This window comes from Solanum dulcamara, chromosome 9 (genome assembly GCF_947179165.1).
Source record: "Solanum dulcamara chromosome 9, daSolDulc1.2, whole genome shotgun sequence".
NCBI classification, from domain to species: Eukaryota; Viridiplantae; Streptophyta; class Magnoliopsida; order Solanales; family Solanaceae; genus Solanum; species Solanum dulcamara.
In genome coordinates this window covers 71,687,259-71,705,932 of record NC_077245.1, presented here as the reverse complement: position 1 = coordinate 71,705,932, position 18,674 = coordinate 71,687,259, and the positions used below count along the sequence as shown (strand labels likewise).

At 35.6% G+C, this 18,674-nt stretch overlaps 1 protein-coding gene across 2 annotated transcripts; it reads right to left on the bottom strand.

The window, feature by feature from the left end:
* Nucleotides 1–4,626: 4,626 nt before the first annotated feature.
* On the bottom strand, nt 4,627–17,036 carry LOC129902809 (uncharacterized). 2 transcript variants are annotated; one of them, XR_008770158.1, is made up of 8 exons: nt 16,412–17,035; nt 16,276–16,307; nt 14,394–14,491; nt 14,228–14,310; nt 8,647–8,724; nt 8,475–8,567; nt 6,749–7,101; nt 4,627–4,949 (listed from the first exon to the last, which is right to left on the bottom strand). XR_008770158.1 is itself a non-coding variant. In XM_055978217.1 (7 exons), exons 1-7 carry the CDS (start codon nt 16,511–16,513, stop codon nt 6,808–6,810), a joined length of 780 nt encoding a protein of 259 aa, XP_055834192.1. In that variant the 5' UTR covers nt 16,514–17,036; the 3' UTR covers nt 6,607–6,807. The 2 variants fall into 2 exon arrangements, 1 of the variants encoding a protein (XP_055834192.1); XM_055978217.1 differs by lacking the exon at nt 4,627–4,949 and having other exon boundaries at nt 6,607–7,101; nt 16,412–17,036.
* Between the last annotated feature and the right edge of the window lie 1,638 nt (nt 17,037–18,674).

Below are 18,674 nucleotides of genomic sequence, written 5' to 3'. Positions count from 1 at the left end.
TTGGACAAATGCAATGGATGACACTTTAATTGATGCATATTGTCACGAGAATGCACTTAGGCACAGAGTTGGCGAAACTTTCTCTACATATGCAATGGATAACATATTGAAGGAGCTAAAATCAAAATTTCTTGATAAAGTTATTAAGAAGGAGAAAATTCACAATCGAATGAAAATAATTAAGAGGTACTTCACCAAGTACTATGACATATTCCAGATTGGGGGGGGGTGAGTGGATTTGCATGGGATTCCATCACAAACATGTTGATTGTTGAACCTGAAGTATGGGATCATTTAATTCAGGTAAATTTATGTTTATTGATTTAGTTTTTATTTTTACTGTAGTTTCTGGATATGTGATTTTTTTTCTTATTATAATGTTCATTTTATTTTCATCAATATATATAGGCTAAGCCTGCAACTGCAGAATTGAAGATCAAGCCATATCGAAATTATGAAAAGTTGGTGATGCTATATGGAAAGGATAGAGCCACTGGAAAGCATACTGAGACTGATCCAGATATGTTAAAAATGAGTGTTCATAGAAATCTGAAAAAAATCAAATGCTGATTCATTAGCTATTGATAAGGTAGATGAAATGATTTATACTAATGCTGCTTCTTTGAAAAATATTAAGGAATATGGACATGATGAGAAAAGTGAAGCAACTGATTATGCATCTACACCTAATGTCTATCCACAAGCACCAGCTCTTATCAGAAACAAAAAATCTAAACATGATCATCTTGAAACCATGGCTGACATGTTGAGAGATGGAATGGACAAGTTGGCTAATGCTATTAGTGAAATTTCATCCGATCTACCTATTTTTGAGAGTGAGATTAGAATATATTGGAGGAGATGAATTTAAAATCTCATGTGACTAAAAAAGCTTATATATTTTTTTGCTGAAACACAAGTGGAAGTCTGTAAGACCCCGGGAATGTGGAAGGTCCCAAACTAAGGAACAAAGGATGAATTCTCAAAAAGTGCAGAAAACTGACACCAAGAGTTGGCCACGAAAGCCTTCACGAACAGTGGTAATCATCACGGACCGTGGCGAGCAACTGTGGTAGAGATTTAGAGACTCAGATCTGCAGGGGACGAACCACAATGGAGGACGATCACCATAGGCCGTGAAGCCCTTCATGGTAACCCCTTCCCAAGACCCTTAGGAAATTTCTCAAGGCAATCTTCACGGACAACCTCACGACCCATAGAGCTTTTCACGGACCGTGAATATGGTCTGTCCAGGGATCCATTCATTTTATCTTAAGGGTTTTAAGTCCAATTCTTTAGCGTGGAAATAGATTTGGAGATGTTTTAAGGTCATAAGAATCCTTAAGCACAAAGTTAAGTTAAAAGCTTCCTTACCGATTGAGTTTCGATGTAAGATTCTACATAGGTCAATTTTAAGCAATCATATCTCCTTGAATATACAGACTCAAGTGTCCCATCACCTACCAAATCAAAGGTCTCTGAATCCTCTTTCCAACTCCACTGAGTTTGCCTCATTTGAACTTCGAAGTAAAAAGTTATGGCCATTTTAGTAAAGCTACTTAGACAAGTGAGGACTACGGACCATGTTGGACTTCCGTGAAATGCAATACGGTCCGTAGTGGCTGTCCGTGAAGGCAACTTTTTCAACCATCTTAAGCCCTGGAATCACTGGTGAGCACCAAGACCCGTGGAGGTCTTTCGTGAACCTCAATACGGTCCGTAATGACCGTTCGTGAAGAAGGTTCAGAGACTTCTCTGCAACACTTTCCAAAATATTTTTCTGGGTCTTTTATCACGGGACCCCACCACGGTTCGTGGTGGGCATCATAGATCGTGAATGTCCCACGTGAAGCCAGCTTCAGCCAGATCTTTAAAAGGGTGTTTTAGTCTTTTCTTGCGTTTTAACCCAAAGTGAGGTCGTTTTGAGATATATTTCACCTATCTAAAAGACCCCAAAGTCTTCCTACACTCATTCACTCTCACTCTCATCCTAAGAACTCAAACCCTAACCTCCCAAGTGCTCTCAAATCTTCCTCTATCTTCAAGAAAGGTTCTAGGGTTTCACTCCAAGAAGATCAAGCCTCCATTTCTTTTCAAGTTTTGAATTAAAGGTTTCATCCCCCCCCCCCCAAGGTATGTAGGTTTTCATCTATGGATTCTTCCACTCATGGAGCCCAAATATTTTTTCAACTTAGTATTTCAATTTTGAATGATGAAATCCTATGGGCTTCTACATGATGGTTCCAAATGCATAGATTATGGTATATGTTAAGTTTATTTATTCATATATATTTATTCATATATATAATTGACTCTAAATTTCAAGTGATGAGTTTTTATGGATTTTCATACTATGATTCTAAATGTATAGATTCTTGAATATTTGATGTTTATTTATCTATATTGGCTTAAGTTGATTCTTATTTACATGGAATGGATGATTTATCAAGGTCCTTATATGAAGGCTTGAAAGTAGTTTTAAATTATATTGGTGGGTTGTTTTAAGATGTTTAAAAGATGAATTCCTTCACTCTCATACATGCTAGCATTGATTTAAATGACTTGAAAGTTGATTGATTTGAACCCACCTAGTTTTGACTCTATTTTCACTAAAGCATGAGTTGAAGTTTATGGACTCCAATTAAAAGTTTAAGAAAGATAATGACTATGGTCATGAGAGTCTTTTCAATGAAAGAATGAATGGTTGTGAAAAGTTTCCCCGCCTAGTGTTACTACGTTTGGATGAAGTTTGAAATGAAAGCTTTGACTCCAAAATGAATGATATGAAGCAAGTATTTATAAAATGGGAGTCTTATGATTGATTGAATGATGAAAGGGTTTCTTAGCCAAAGTAAGGTTTCAATGTTAAAGGACAATTCTCGCATTGAATCAAATGAAAGGTTTTAATGAGCTATTCTTTCGAATGATGATTTTATGTTAAAGTTATATAAATGCTTATGTTATTATGATATTTAAATGTTATTCTGTTGAGAGTTAACCTAGCATCGAGCTGGACTAGGGGCGAATACCCATGTCCCAGAACTACGTGCCACCGTAGGTATAAAGAAGATAGAGACGAATACCCAAACCTCTAAGAAGTGAATACCCGCAATATGAAGGCTTGGAGGTGAGTACCCAAGTCTAAGAGCTAGGGATGAGTACCCGGTTCACACAATCGCTTAGTGGATCCACTTAGGATTGACGGAGTTTACCTTGGCAAGTAGTCTCCCTTTTTTCCTCCAATGTAGGGGTAACATCGGAACTCCATGTTATAGCTCACATGGTTTATATCGGTTAACGGTTGCTCTCACAAAGTTACAATGTCCCTCTTCCAATGTTTAATATATAACATATGATGTCTACTATATCTAGCACAAAGTAAAGTATGCGCTCTCACAAAGTTTAAAGATTTCTTTCAAAAGGTTTATGGTATACTTATTTACTATTCATGGTACTTTGCAAGTATATGGTTTCTTATAATGACTCATGATTACCTCTATAATGTTTAAGTTTCTTTTATGATTTATGATGATTTCTATATTTCATTTACTAAGCTTCATAACTCCAAATGGTATTTCAAATGATCGCAAGGTTCTAGCATGGTCCATTGCATCACCATATTGTATAATGATATATTGCATTGCATGCTCACATACTTAGTACATTCAAAGTACTATCGCATACTTTTGCCTACATGATATCACCATGTAGGGACCGACGTTGCTCCGCATTCTCCTCCACGTGGCTAGATTGATCATTGAAGGCTACTTCGTTGGTGAGTTCCCATGTTTCGGGAACAACATTCCATTTCCTTTTCTTGCTATTTACATGTATAAACTTTTGGTTATCTTGTGGTACTTTTGGATACTTATCATGAGAGTGAGCTACGGACATGTCTTAGCCCCTGTCAAGTCTAAAGAAAGTAGAGGTATTGTTGGACAAATAGACGATGTTTGATGTTACTTATGATTTCTATTCTATGTTATCTCCCTTAGTCCCATTACCCTTTTTTCTTCCGCGATTTATTGTATATCATTACCTATGAAAAGCTTAATGAATGCTAAGAGGCTTGGATGAGGCACCTCCGGATGTCTTATTCGTCGTGTCACGTCTAAGCCCTAGGCTTGGATCGTGACAACGTCGCACTCTGATAGATGCCCGAAAGAAGCCCGCAAAGCTCTTTTATTAGAAATGATGCAAGAAGACAATTAAGTTTAGAGTAATTTATTTAATTTTAAGTATTGCTTCTTTTATGAACAATTTGAATATTTTCTTAGTGAGACTTATTCTGTTATGCATTTTTAGTTAATACAATGTTATCCTTTTAATGAATTTGTATTGACTCATGATCTTTATTTTTTGTACTTCTTCTTGAAGAAATTCAATGATTTCACCGTGAAAGAGAAGAAGATAGTGTTTTTATCTTCGTCTTGAATTTTATTCTAACTGAATACCGTCGTCACCCTTGTGAAGTTAATTTCCCTTGATATTATGAATATTTTTTTAATTTATACAAGTAAAAGTAGGAATTTTTCATTAGTTTCTTGATACTAGGAGTGACAAAATAATATTAGTCGTAGGAGGTGGTGAGATTCCAATTCACCCAAAAAAAAGAAGATCTATAGCATAAAAATAGCAGTAAAATATTATTTGTTGCCCAACATGTTTATCCTATTTTTTGGTCCTTTCTTTACCTACCAAGTTTCTGTAAAAGTTACTCCTCTATAAACAAAAATAAAAAATTGTAGCACAAAAGTAGCAGTAGAATAAAGATAGATTTTACTTTAGTTTTTGTACAATTATTTTTAATCAAAAAAATATTATCATTGGTATAATTGTTGTTCATGGCGACTGAAGCATCCTCTCTTTCAAGGAACGTCACAAATCCGAAAGAACGGTACTTTTGGATCGCATGATCTAATGGGGTCTTCACATCCTTAAGATTAGAGCTGAAAAATGATAAATTTAATATTAATAATAATTAAGGGCATTTTTGTGAATTTATCAGTTATGATACAGTACCATACCATCAAACCAAATAACATAATTATCATTAAACAATAACAAATCATACAGTCCATCCAAACATAATATTGTACTGTACTGTACAATACTGTACCATATCATACAACACCGTACATTATGAAATCATAGAAAACCACCATCCAAACAAGCTGTTAGGCAATGACATAGCCACATAGAGTCAACAAGGGTCACATGAACACCTCTTATTGAAATATTATACAGTGTATATAAGTGAAATTCTTGATTTCGTCGCTAACTTTGAACACAACTAATTCAGATTCATGTCAGAAAAATCCACATTGAAAGAGCGTTGCCTACCAAAGACGATTTCATATTTAGGATTCAAACCTAAAACGGTTGATTAAGTATTTGAAAAGGTACTTACTATCTCACAACTGCCTTTGGTGACTTGCGATATGGAGGTTTGACAAACTTGGGTTGATCTCCTAATTAGTATATTACAACTCTCATAATTCACGCATTCTATTTATAAGGCATAATACATAAATATGCTCTTTAACTCGGCCTCATTTCACATTTATGCCCTCCAACTTTGGGTGTGCACAAGTAGGTACTTAAACTTGTATAAAATTGAGCAAGTAGACACACATGTCCTACGTGACATAATACATGTAGAACGCCACGTAGGACATAAAATTGTCATATAAGACGAATGTGTCTATTTATTCAAGTTTTGGATAGTTAAAGTGTTTATTTGTGCATTAGTAAAGTTAGATGTCATAGTTGCCAGCTGAAGCCAAGTTAAGGATCATATTTATGTATTATACCTATTTATAATGTTTACTAAGCAATGTCATCGTAACTTTTACTCTAATTATTTGCATGAAAATGATTTTTCTCATACTTTTTTAAAGAAAAAATTGATCAAGACAATATAATTCAAATTCCTAGGGTTTCTTCAGTAGGAAGTAAAATGTTTCCACAGAAAATATTGTCTCCAAAAATATTTTTCACGAAAATAAGTGAATTTATTGCTTATTTTCTTGTGATCATTACTAAACAAAAAATATTATCCTAAAAACATACATAATCGAGACAAATATTATAGAAGATGGAGGTGGGGAATAGAGATGTGGGGTGGTGGAGATGGGTGCTACGAGGTGGGGGTGAAGATGGAGTATGTTGAAAAATGCGGAGGTACAATCAAATATAAAATGCAGATTATTTTATCCTACATTTGGTTAGAGGTATTAGTTAATACCGAGATTATTTATCCCACCATTCCTACTATAATGATGGAATAAATTATTAACTATCCATATATGTTGGGATAACTTTATCTATCTTATCCCCATACCAAACAACTCCAAAGTATAAAAGATGTCTATTTCACACTAACCAAACAAGATTAGTAATTCCCCCTTCCTTCCCCTCCCCCTCATTTTTCTATTATAACCGAAGAGTCCGGGTTGACTTGCTCGCAACTTGATAATTCCACGACATACATACTACCTCCCACCAGTACAGGTAAAACAAGAAGTCATCATTACAACACTCTGCTTGGATTCTCTCTTTGTTGAGACAACTTGGAGGACAGACCAAGTAGACTGCTGAACTAGATTAACACAAACTAAAATCAATTTAAACAAGAAAGAACTATATATTTCAACACATTTACAAGTCATTAGAATTTCAGAAATGATATTTCACATACAAGGAATACGAGAGTAAAGAATTTAAGAATTTGGACTGGATGATCTACCTCATTGAAATCAGCAAGTTTCTTATTCCAATGAACTTAAACAGTGAGAGAATCTGCTATCAACTTCTTCCATCCACATCAAACCCAGCTCCAGTCCAACCGGGTCCTGCTGAACCTCGGCCTTTAGGAATTATGCCGATTCCTTTTCCTCTTCCTTGTACATTGATTTTCTTCTTACCTCTTGGTTCATCAAGAGAATGCGATTGGTTTTGTCCATTTTCTGCTGCACCACTTCTAGCATTTCCTTCTTTCAATGTATTTCCAGATGATCCGCTCAACGATTCTAGTGTATCCTTTACTGAGGAAACATCTTGAGCCATACTGCTTTGTACAGATCTCACAGGACTTTGGTCCTGAAACCACATATGCAAAAAGCCATGGGCGTTGGTTAGGAAGTCATCTTAAGCATGGAATAAAACAAGCATTATATCACCGCAGTGTGCCATTTTGATCCATATACTTGAAATAAGATTCAAAAGTAGAAAAAAGAGCAATACAAGAAACTCTACAATTCATGTAGGGATAGCTAAAATTTTCAACCAAACAATAATCATTTTAGTTCCTAGTTTAGGTACATGTTGTAATATTACTGTCTGGCATATATTCTGTTCATACTCATGGAAATCGTTCTCTTTTCACCCAGAGAGATGGTTCAATGATGCTGTCTTTGCAAAATACAAGGCGTGAGACCAAATTACCCAACATCTAAGAAGCAAGGGCTAAATAGGTGCTTTTTGAGAATGGATAAGAGGACAGTTTATCAAATAAAAAAAATGGACAAGAGGATTGGTCGTTCTTTATGCCCAGGTAGTTCGGCAGGTGCTCCGCGATCTTACAGATTTGTTAGGGCCTATGCTAGAGAACAATATTGTTCAGGCTCTAAAATAAACCAAGAGTAACATTGCTCGGGTTCTAAAATAAAACCATCTTAATTTGCTGCGAGTAGAGAATACAAGCGAGGAATCACTACCTTACAAGTGGGATAACAATCTACAAGCAAATGAATATTGTAATAAGAATATGTGGCTGAAAAGGTGGGAACACATGGAGCTTTCTAGGATCAATACGGGCAGAGGCATAGCGCAGATTCAGCAACCAAACTATATAATTTTACGGCTGCCAGGGCACTCCAGTACTGAGGTTAAGATTAATAAGTGAATGGTGGCAACAAAGGAAAAGGAGGAGAAAGAAGGAAAGAAGCATTGGAAATTCAATTAGAATTCCAAAATACTTCACAAATTAAAAGGTGAAGTGTTAGTTCTGAGTTGCCAGCAGAATCATGCCAAGTATTCAGTTCCATATCCACCAAAGCTATTTCAAATTGTGAAAGTCAAAGCTGAGATTACCAAATAATGTGTTCCATTTCCCAAATGTTTCTCACCATATTCTCCCTTTGCAAGATAGTTCTATAAGCAATCTTATAATGAATCAACCAGTTGGTTACTGCACATGACTGCTTGTTATGCTGGACACTAGAATTGGTCAAAGACGTAATTACTGAGAGCACCAATAACTTAAAGAGGACAAAAGGTTAACACAGTTTGTGTACCCCACTCTTTCATGCACAGATAAGGGAAGTCCAGAAGGAAATACTACTGTATATAACAGCATAAAAAAGAGATATCCATCTGGAAAAAGAAATGGATAAAAAGCACCACAAACATATTGAAAATCTAATAGAATTCCAAAATACACATATAATACACAGATATGAAAGAATCCTTACAGAGGCAGTGGATGCTCTACTTGGATTCAAAGCTTCCAGCCGTTTTTTCAGTTCCTCCAATCTAGCTAGCTGACTGTTACTACTCTCCAGAACCTATAAAAGAGAATCTGATTTGAGAAATATTCACACAACCTACCACTGCAAATGTAATAGTACAGAAGAAAAAAAATACCAGACTATTCAAATCCTCACAAAGCTTTTGTTTAATCGCCTCCTCGTCCTTAACAGCCTGTGATGCTGCTTCCCCAGCCTAGAAGTCATTATCAGTTTTTTGATAAGTAAGCCACAGAAGCAATGGACATTTCATTAGAATTTCTTAAACTGAGAACTGTGATTTTGTTGTTCCCTGTCTCATGTTCGAGCCTTTCTTATTTCTTCCGTCTGGCACTTGGACTGTGGAAAACATATTATAGGAGCAAACCACATTACAAGAGAAGTACTGCTCTCATAAGACTGATTATAAAAGAACATGGTGTGATGGGGAATTATTGCATCCCAAAAAAAGTGACAGGATGTACCTCAGAAAAAAATCACCCATTACCTTTGATATGATTTACTTGGTAATGAATCTTCTAAAAGTTACTATCAACTTCTTCTTCACACAGCGAATAATAGAAGCCTAGGTTTTCTAATTCAAGGAGGAATGACAGATTTTTGACAAGGGAAAAAACATCTCATTCCAACTGAAATTAGAAAACCTAGGCTTCCAATCTTGGCAGTATGAAAGTCAAAGAGAAGACAAAAGATACTCCTTACACCCATAAATAGAGGTCCCTCCAACCTCATCACCAAACAATGACTTTCAGCGCACAAGAATTCACAAATAGCAATGGCCTTAAACAAGCTAAAATGTGATTTAGTGCTAAACCACTTTTTTTTTTTGGAGAAATAGTAGCTGACAGTGCCTGACACAATTTTTTTTATACAGCCGGTAACTGGAGAGGTAAGATGCATTTAAGGTGACGAGAGGGAATCTTAAGATAGAAGAGTGGTGAAGATAATACTAGGGTTGTCTAGTGATTCTAGTCACTCTGTTACATACTCCAAAGATATAATATTCCATGAACATGTGTTTTTATCATCATTCTTCCCCTGCTACTACATTTCCAGCTCATCCTAAAGTTTGCGAATCATCAGCTTCCTAATTCCTCTCATTTATTCCTTCTGCCTTCATCTTCAGTCACTTATACTTCTCCTCCTCATCTTTCTCCTATCCTTAGGATATCCACAAGGACTTCTAATCCCCTAGCTACCTCCAAGCAGTGGCGTATGCAGAACTTTTAATAACCAGTGTCGACATTTAAAGAAGTGAACAAATGAATAAACTACGACAAATGATGAGAGAGAGATGAAAAGTTGAGAAAAAACAACAAATAACAAGCCAACATGTTCAAAAATTGCATTACTGCGGAAGAAGAGTAATTTTTTTCAAAATTACGATTTAATTTGATGATACTGAAATAACTCTTTTCCAATTGAAATATTTTTATGACATGAATGAAAACATGAAAGAGTTCTTTCCCATTGGTTAAATCAACTTTTTCCTAGTTTGAGATCAAGGGTTTGAACTCAACTTTTTTTCTTTTGAAAATTGGTAATTTTTGGTTTGAACTCAAATTTTTTAACAGACCAAGCTAAAAAATTTGAAAAACTATACACTAAAATTGAGGTTCAATCCCGCAACCTTCGATGTGTAAATGGAGCACTTGGCCATCGTAATGGAAGCAACAGTTGGACTAAGTTCATCTTCTTCTTTTTTTAATACTGGTAATGTAGTTAGACCAAGTTTGTCTTTCTTTAGGTAGTAGTGTTCTTTTGCGTATATAGTTGTAAAAATTTCCAACGAAGCACCACTTGGGTAAACATGTCTCCTCCTCTGCCTCCAAAACTATGAGTGTTCTTCCATCATTCCTCTTGCACCACAATCTAGAACTTCCAACTTTTTCTCTGTTGAGATCCACGTGCATTAGCCTTAGCTTTACAAAAAAAATGCTTCTTATCCTACTTGACAATAAGCATTACTAGATGAATTTCAAGCTCTGAATGCAAATCAAACTTGGGACATTGTTCATGTTGCTCTTTTTTTGATAAGGTAAATAAGTTCATTAACAATTAGCGGGAAACCCGGTATACAATCCATATACCAAAAGAAGAGATCCTACACCAAAATATGGTTTTCAACAAAAGAGATTGAATCTTCAATACAAATTCGGACCTAGCAAGTACACCAAAAGGAAACTAGGGATAACGCACCATGCCCTCGGGTTTCCTTCCCCCTTCTATGAGTCCATCTTTGCGAGGCCTCCTTCACTGTACCCGGCATGACCCATTACATCCTAAACAAATTTAGGCCACCCTTCATAACCGACTAGCCACCTTACAATGCAAAAGAAGATGATCTACACTTTCGCCTGTACTTTTACACATGAAACACCAACTGGCATAGGTGATTCTCCATTGTTAATATCACACTCATTGCCACCAATCATACAAAGAAACAGACCTTCCTTGGTGCTCTAGGGATCCAAATGGAGTCCTGTGGGAAGGTGCCTCTCTCTCTCACTAGCAACCTCTTATAAAAAGAGCTAACAGTGAATAAGACATCACCACTCTCCTGCCACCTCCATACATCCAACAAGTTGTTTGGTGTGTCTAGCCAATGCAAAAGTTCTATTAAATTGTGATACTCCAAATCACAAGGGTTCCTTTGAATCTTAAGTCCCAGTGAATAACACCTTAATGAGACCTACAAATTTGTTGGACGGTCATCTCTCTCTGACAAGAAATGCGATATAAATTAGGAAAGGCTTTCTTCAACTTGATCTTCCTACACCACTTATGTGCCCAAAAACTAATCCTGCTATTGTCCCCAACCTTAAAAGAGATATGTCCACAAAAATCTTCCCAGACCTTCAGAATACTCCTCCACAAACCACACCCAAACGGAGTTACAATGTTTCTAGTCCTCTTGGCAAGAAAATTATCCCTTGTAATTGGGTCTACAAAATCAAACAAAAAAAAAGATCTGATGGCTCTATTGAGACGTATAACACAAGACTGGTTATTAGAGGTGTCAACAGGAAGGTAAAGACAATACTAAAGCTTTCTCCTCAGTTGTCAAAATCATAACCATTAAGTGCCTGCTCACTTTTGTTTTAAGAAAAACTGGTAAGTCATCAGTTGGATAATAATGCTTTCCTTCATGGAAACCTTTATTAGGAGGTTTATATAAAGATCTCTCCTGATCATATCTCCTTCTTCTACCACTCCATTGGTTTGTAAACTTAAAAGGTCTCTCTACGGGTTAAAGAAAGCTTTAAGACAATGATTTGCCAAACTCAGAAGAGTCACTTCTATCCAGGGGGATATTTTTCTAGCAAAAAAGATAATTCATTGTGCACCAAGGTGTCAGGGTCTTCCATTGTGATGTTACTGTGTGTGTTTGTTGACATACTTCTGACTGGTGATGATGTTGATCCTTAAATCCTTCTTGGATGAACAATTCAAGATAAGAAATCTAGGTGTTGTTCATTACTTCCTTGGTCTTGTTGAAGTTGCTAAACTTACTCAAGGCTATGTTGAGAATCAGTACAATATGCCCAGGATCGTCCTGATAAGTTTCATTGTCTTAGGGTGATCCCTGTTGTTACTTCTTCAGATTCTTTTGCTAAGGTACTTGTTGACAAGGGCGAGCCTCTTCCTGACTAATCTTTGTAAAGAAGCATGTAGGGAATTTTCTGCAGCATATTCCTTACGTCAGTTTAGCACATTGTCAATTTCTGAACCTTCCGAGGTTCCTCATAAGTGGCTCGTTGTCTGAGGTATCTCTTGAATGATCCTGCTTAGGGTATTCTGTTGCACAATTCTGCAGTTTTTCTTTAAAAATTACTTTCTCCTAATTGGGTTGCATTACACTGGATGGTTCCCCTATCTCTTGAAGTCTAAGAAGCAATCAATTGTCTCCAGCTGATAGTCTTTTAAAAAAGCAAAAAGCACAAAACAACAACAAGATCCATGTGTCTTGAAGTGAAAAGTGTGAAGTGAAGCATACAATTTACGAGAAAACAAAAAATACTAAATATATATATATATATATATATATATATATATGAGTTTAGGACTATGATAATGAAACTGTAATAAAAAGCTAATTTAAACATCCATATTCAATAATGTTGATATCAATCCGATTCTTTAATGTTGAGATTCAAAGAACTGACAACATGGAGTACTATTTATATTTTTGAAACTGGTAACTGTGATAACATGTTACTATTTGAAGTTCATACTTCTCTAAAGCCCATGACTTCAGCCATGAAGTGGCAACTCTTTGCTTCGCCTCGTTTCATCGCTTTTAACACTACACTAAGGTTGAGTATAGAACCTTAAGGACCGTGGTTGCTGAAATTGCTTGGTCAAAGAGACTTTTGGGTGATCTTGGCCTGCCTGTTTATAAGGTCTTACTGTATTTTGTAATAGTCAGGTTACTTTGCACATTCCCAAGAGCCCTGTTTTTCATGAACACACTAAGCATATTGAAGTGGATTGCCAGTTTGTTGGGGGCATGCACAATTTTAGTATCATTTTCTCTACTTGCTGTCCCTCCTAGTTCTCAACTAACTGATGTGATTACTAAGGGTTTATCTGATTTCCTCACCGTCAATTGTTATGCAAGTGGGGTGTTGCTACACAAGGTTAGGGGAGGATGACAGCCGGTGTCCAGGCCCAACATGAAGAAGACCTTACCTGAGTTTCTAATGGATGTGGCAGACCTGGCCAATTATTTATTTTTTTCTAGGTCGGTGATGTATTTTGTTTAGTTTTTTTATTTTATTTTATTAAAAGGTATAAAGATGTATTTTCTTGTTACCATCTCAAGAAAAAAGGTAGAAAGAGGTATTTTTGTGTCGTTATTTTGGTTGCCTATTCATTGTAAATATAGTACCCTATTGAAGTCTGTATGGAAGGTCAGATACCTCATTTTATTTCATTTTAATACAATTTCTCACCTTTTCTCCTCTCTATCTTCCTGACTTATCATCTAGGGTTTTCTTTGATTTGATCTGCAATTCTCTTTGATTCTTTGATCAAAAACAAATTTGACATGCCAAAGCACCATTTTTGCTTCTTCCAAACATTTCAGGAAAAAGTAGAAACGAAAAACAGATTTACCGAAGATTTTAAGATTCACATGCAATTTAATCAAATCATGACTAAGTAAGGGGTGTCAAAGACAAAATGTTCCACATCCGTTTTACCCTTTTTTCTTTATGTTCACATCTGTTTTACCCTTTTTTACTTTATGACTAAGTGAGGGGTGTCAAAGACAAAATGTTCAAATCCGTTTTACCCTTTTTTTCTTTATGTGTAACATGAAGAAGCTGTAAGCCTGTAACTATTCTTGTTTGCCTTTTGTTTTTCTTTATTGTTGGATGACATCATACTTCTTTTTTCTTCGTCCTTTCAACCACACACATCGTAAATATTATTTAAACCTACTTAACCAAATAAGCTCATCTATCTCAGACAAGATCCATGATATGTCAGTATTAACATTTTCTTTAGTGGCACATACAGATATCATGCGTCCAAGGGAGAGATATATGTAAATAGAAAAGGAATGTTACTGCAAGGCATATGCTTAGACAAAGAGATGCTTAACTTCTCTTAATGGTAGAAAAATTGGAATTGGAGCCTTTTACTTGTTGAAACATAGCGGGGGGGGGGGGGAGCGCCACAACGGTTAGACAAACCTTTCGTGCTTGTTCTTCCTTCAGCTTAGCAACCCGGATTCTCTCTGTTGACATTTCTATCTTCTGTCTCATGAGTTCAAGTGCTGAAGGAGCACAGGAAGCACTTAAATCAACTATGTGTCAAAGATACAAGTGCTCAACGAAGTAGCATTGACAAGTCACGAACCTGCTTTTTTGGGCCCAGCAGTAAGCTTCATCTCCATTGACAGGTTTGCGAATTCCTTTTCGACATCACGGATCTTGGAATAATTTTCAGCAATATATCTGTAAGGATATAGCAGAACAGAGAAAATTATTATGCATATAAAACTTGGAAAGGCCATCTGATGTTGAAAAGCAGTCCGATGCGGGAGACAACATAAATGCATGCATAAATTACAACTCCATTACTTCTGTGGAAACTTAAGCCTCCATTCAAGCATTCAATTCCAAATAATTACCTCAGACAATGTATTCACCAGAAAAAAAAACTAAAACATATGCGCAAGCTGCACACAAGCTAGTACATGGACTCAACATGGGGCAAAACATCCAGAAATTTACTAAACTAAGATCTGCAGGATGAAAAAGAGTACCCTATGCATTGAAACAAATTTTCCTAGAAAAAGTCTCTTCACTATAACATTTTCATTTGGTAAAATGAATGACTGTTCTTTTATCCCAACTTCAATTTGTTTAAAAGAACTCTAATTTGTTAAAAATCAATGCAAGATCTCCAATTTTTTTCAAAGAAACAGTCTACCATTAATCTTACAATAGGTTTCCACGTCATATTATTTTCCTCATAGATAAACCACACATACTATTCTACCCAATATAGTGATTTGTTTATTAGTTTCTGTTTAACTATTAACCAGTGTATTCATTAGTTGAAACCACATAAAATAGACGATTTATTTGTGAATTTCTCCCAAGATTTCTGCTCCCTAACTGTGTATAACTTCCCAATCAAACCCTGTGAATTATGCTGGTCATCAGAATTCTTTACTATATCCTGGTATATGCTAAATCACCTTATTTTCTCCCAGATTTCTTAAGTTGGGATACAATATACATAGTGTCTGTCCCAATTTGCGCGCTATTTTCTCCCAGTTTCTTACCCGTACTCCTTTAATCAAATTCAACTTTTTTGTTCCCTACTTTTTAAGATTGTACTAGCATCCAAAGATCCAACGTTAGAATGAAATAATCCAAATAGAGCAACGTATACAAATAATTCACAACATGGATCCCAACTAGTATAAGGGTAGTTGGTTGCATTTATTTGTATATGTTGCTCTATATTACAGAAGACCAAAACCAACTTTTTTTTTGGTAAGTAAATAATTGCATTTATTACCAAGTGAGCTTTACAAATCAAGAAAAGAAAAACAAGGCAAATAGAACTACCAATACTGCACTAGGCTGGCCACACGACCAATGCCCTCTATGCCTTACCAATTCTCAACATCCAATACTTCAACTATTTCTATGCAGGATATCTATTCAAACTTTCAATGTACCCACGCAATTTGGAAACCAAGCTGGCCCTGTATACACCACCTGGATGATCATCCTAACCATATCATCAGTTGTCTTAGCTCTGTTCTGAAAGATTCTCCTATTCCTCGCCACCCAAACATGGTACACAATTACCAAAACCAACTTATGCACACTCTCAACTCACATCAGATACGTGTATCATCTGCCTACAAAAGCTAAGGCAAATAAGAACAAATCATCTAAATTTTTGGTCATTTGAACCACGGTCTTCCACGGTCTTCATTTTAGCTTCATTGACCCTACGTCACACACTTTGCTGCTTATTGATCTGTTTACAAGTATCTAATGTATAGAGTGGAATTCATAGCAATGAACCCAATCAAGTTGAGATTACTGATTGATTGATTGACTTAGTATCCAAAGACATTCACGGACACGAAAATCAAGCAATGTGTAGTTAAAAAAAATCCGAAGAAGCAGTAACTAACTCTCGAGGGAAGACATTTAAGTAAATTCCAGTGAAATGCGATAGAAACAAGCAATGAAGAGTTTAGAAGTCAACTTACTTTCTCAATTGAAGCTGTTCTTCTTCAATTATCTGTAACAACCACCAACACGAGAATGAAACAACGTGTATAATCAGAATTTTTCGAAATCAAACACATTTTTGTTTACATTTGTAAGTAAAATCAGAGAAAATACCTTTTCAGTGTAAGCAATAGCCGGTGATTCTCTGGCGATGCCATCTGGTCCAATCTCCGGTAACATCACAGGATTTGGATTTGAATTAGCATTTGTCGTCATTGATCTAACAATTTGGTTTCAGTACAGAAAAAAAATAATATACGGCAAGCGGCAATTCACGGCGGCGGTCTAAATAGTCGTGAAAAAAGTTAGCTAAATGGCGACCTTGTCGGCGACGTTTTCGCGGCGGCACATGCCGTTAGATGTGGCGGAGCCGATGACCCGATTTGTTCGACCCAAAAAAGGGAAAAGTGAAACGAGTCAAATTTACGTGGAATTTTTTTAAAAACAATTATATAATTCTACCATACTTCAAGAAAACTACAAACCCACTTCGTTCTTCAAATTCATATAATTTCCTTTATTGCCCTTCTACCTGTTGGTTCTTGCGCTTTCTGCCTCATTTGAAGTCTTGTGGAAAATTCAGAAATCACTATGGGCCTTAGAAAAGGGTCTTCATCATCTTCCTCAACTGAGGTTGAAGAGTCTTCATCAATGGAGGTTGAAGACGATAGAGAGAGGTGGTATGCATTTTTTTAGAGAGAGAACAGAGAGAGAGTAGCGTTGTTGATGGGTTAGGTTTAGGTTTATTTGGGTATGATATATTATTGATGGGTCGGATACTAAATTGATTGGGTCGAATCTAATATTATTTGATCCGGATGAAAAAATAAGAGGGGAAATAAGTTGGCCACTAAGAAACCGACACGTGGCACTCTATTATACTCAAGGGCATATTTGGCCCAAATTATAACGGTAAGGGTATAATTGGCCCTAAAGTATAACGAAGGGCATGAATGAACTATTTTTTGAAGTTCAGGGGTAATTTTGGCCCTTTTCCGTTTAAAAAATTAATTTAATTGATTTGACTTTCTTTAAGATGAAGATTGATCTAAACTGAACCATGAATAGGCATATCCTTACATTAGAATAAAATGTTCCTTGGTCTATTGTAGATTTGGACCTAAAAATTTAATTTGAATCTTTACCCAAATAGCTGGTTAGTAAATTATACATTAACTTTACACAATATATATATACACATATATTATAAATTCATTGACTATTTTAAGTTTAAACGATTGTGTGCATAATCTAGTTATGCCTCTTGCGCCACTCTTTTATGTCGTAAAAATGGTGTCAACAAGATAAATTTTTCTCCGAATTCTACTGAGATTTGATTTTAATTAACCAAAAGACAATAATGGTCCTTTTGACAAAAAAATTACTATCAATAGTTAGAGACAAGTTGTCCCTGCTAAGATTAAGATTCAAGTTAATGAAACAAATCTTCACAATGACAATGTGGGATAAAGTGAAACAAATCAGTACAGTATGCCTCAAGAGGACTAGATTTTTTAATATGATATTTGATGTTACACCTAAACCTCCAAATTACCCAAGAAGTAATCACTAGAAGACATCTAGCAATAATGGAGGCCACTAGATTATTGGCCTTTTCATTTTCACCCAAGTTAATTTTTCACAGGTTAGAATATGGTTAATAATTTCAGTCTTTGTCTCCATGTCAAGAAATATACTGAAAGGCCCTAGAAAATAAAATAATTTCATCAGCAAAAGCAAGATGATTAATTAAATAACCTTTCTTATTCATGTAAAAATCATTAAAATCATCAAGTTAATTTAGAAACCTTGTTAAACTTTAAAGAGAGGAATTCAACTCATAAAATAAAAAGAGAACAAGAAATAGGGTCTCCCTGCCTTAAACCTCTCTCTGATTTAAAAAAAGTTGTCTAAAAATTATGTCACTTCAGACTTCACAGAACCGCATCCTCCTCATTAAAATAACATAAATAAGATCATAAAACTTTGTCATAATCTTTATTTATATCAAGCTTCATTATTCATTCTCGTAATCATTGAGTTATATATATATATATATATATATATATATATATATATGGGTAATTTCTTGAGAAAACAAAACATTTTCAATAATGAATTTCCTTTTAATAAAATCACTTTGATTTCTATTACCAGGTTAAAAAATAGCTTCGTCAACCTAAAGTTGAGCGATTTAGCAAAGACCTTACTTATCACATTACGCAAACTGATGGGCCTAAAATTATAGAAATGTTGAGGGGATGCTTCCTCAGGTAATATCTGTAACGACCTATCCCCGTCGTTATAGATAGGCCAATGGAAAAGTATTTTGGGCCAGAAAACTTTAGGTAGTAACTTCGAAAATATTTAGCCTAAG

Coding starts and splice junctions, on each gene's coding strand:
- LOC129902809 (XM_055978217.1), bottom strand. CDS start 16,513: ATGACGACAAATGCTAATTCAAATCCAAATCCTGTGATGTTACCGGAG. Junction 14,311..14,393: donor TGCTGGGCCCAAAAAAGCAG/GTTCGTGACTTG, acceptor GTGCTCCTTCAG/CACTTGAACTCATGAGACAG. Junction 8,725..14,227: donor AGGAAGAACAAGCACGAAAG/GTTTGTCTAACC, acceptor AATGACTTCTAG/GCTGGGGAAGCAGCATCACA.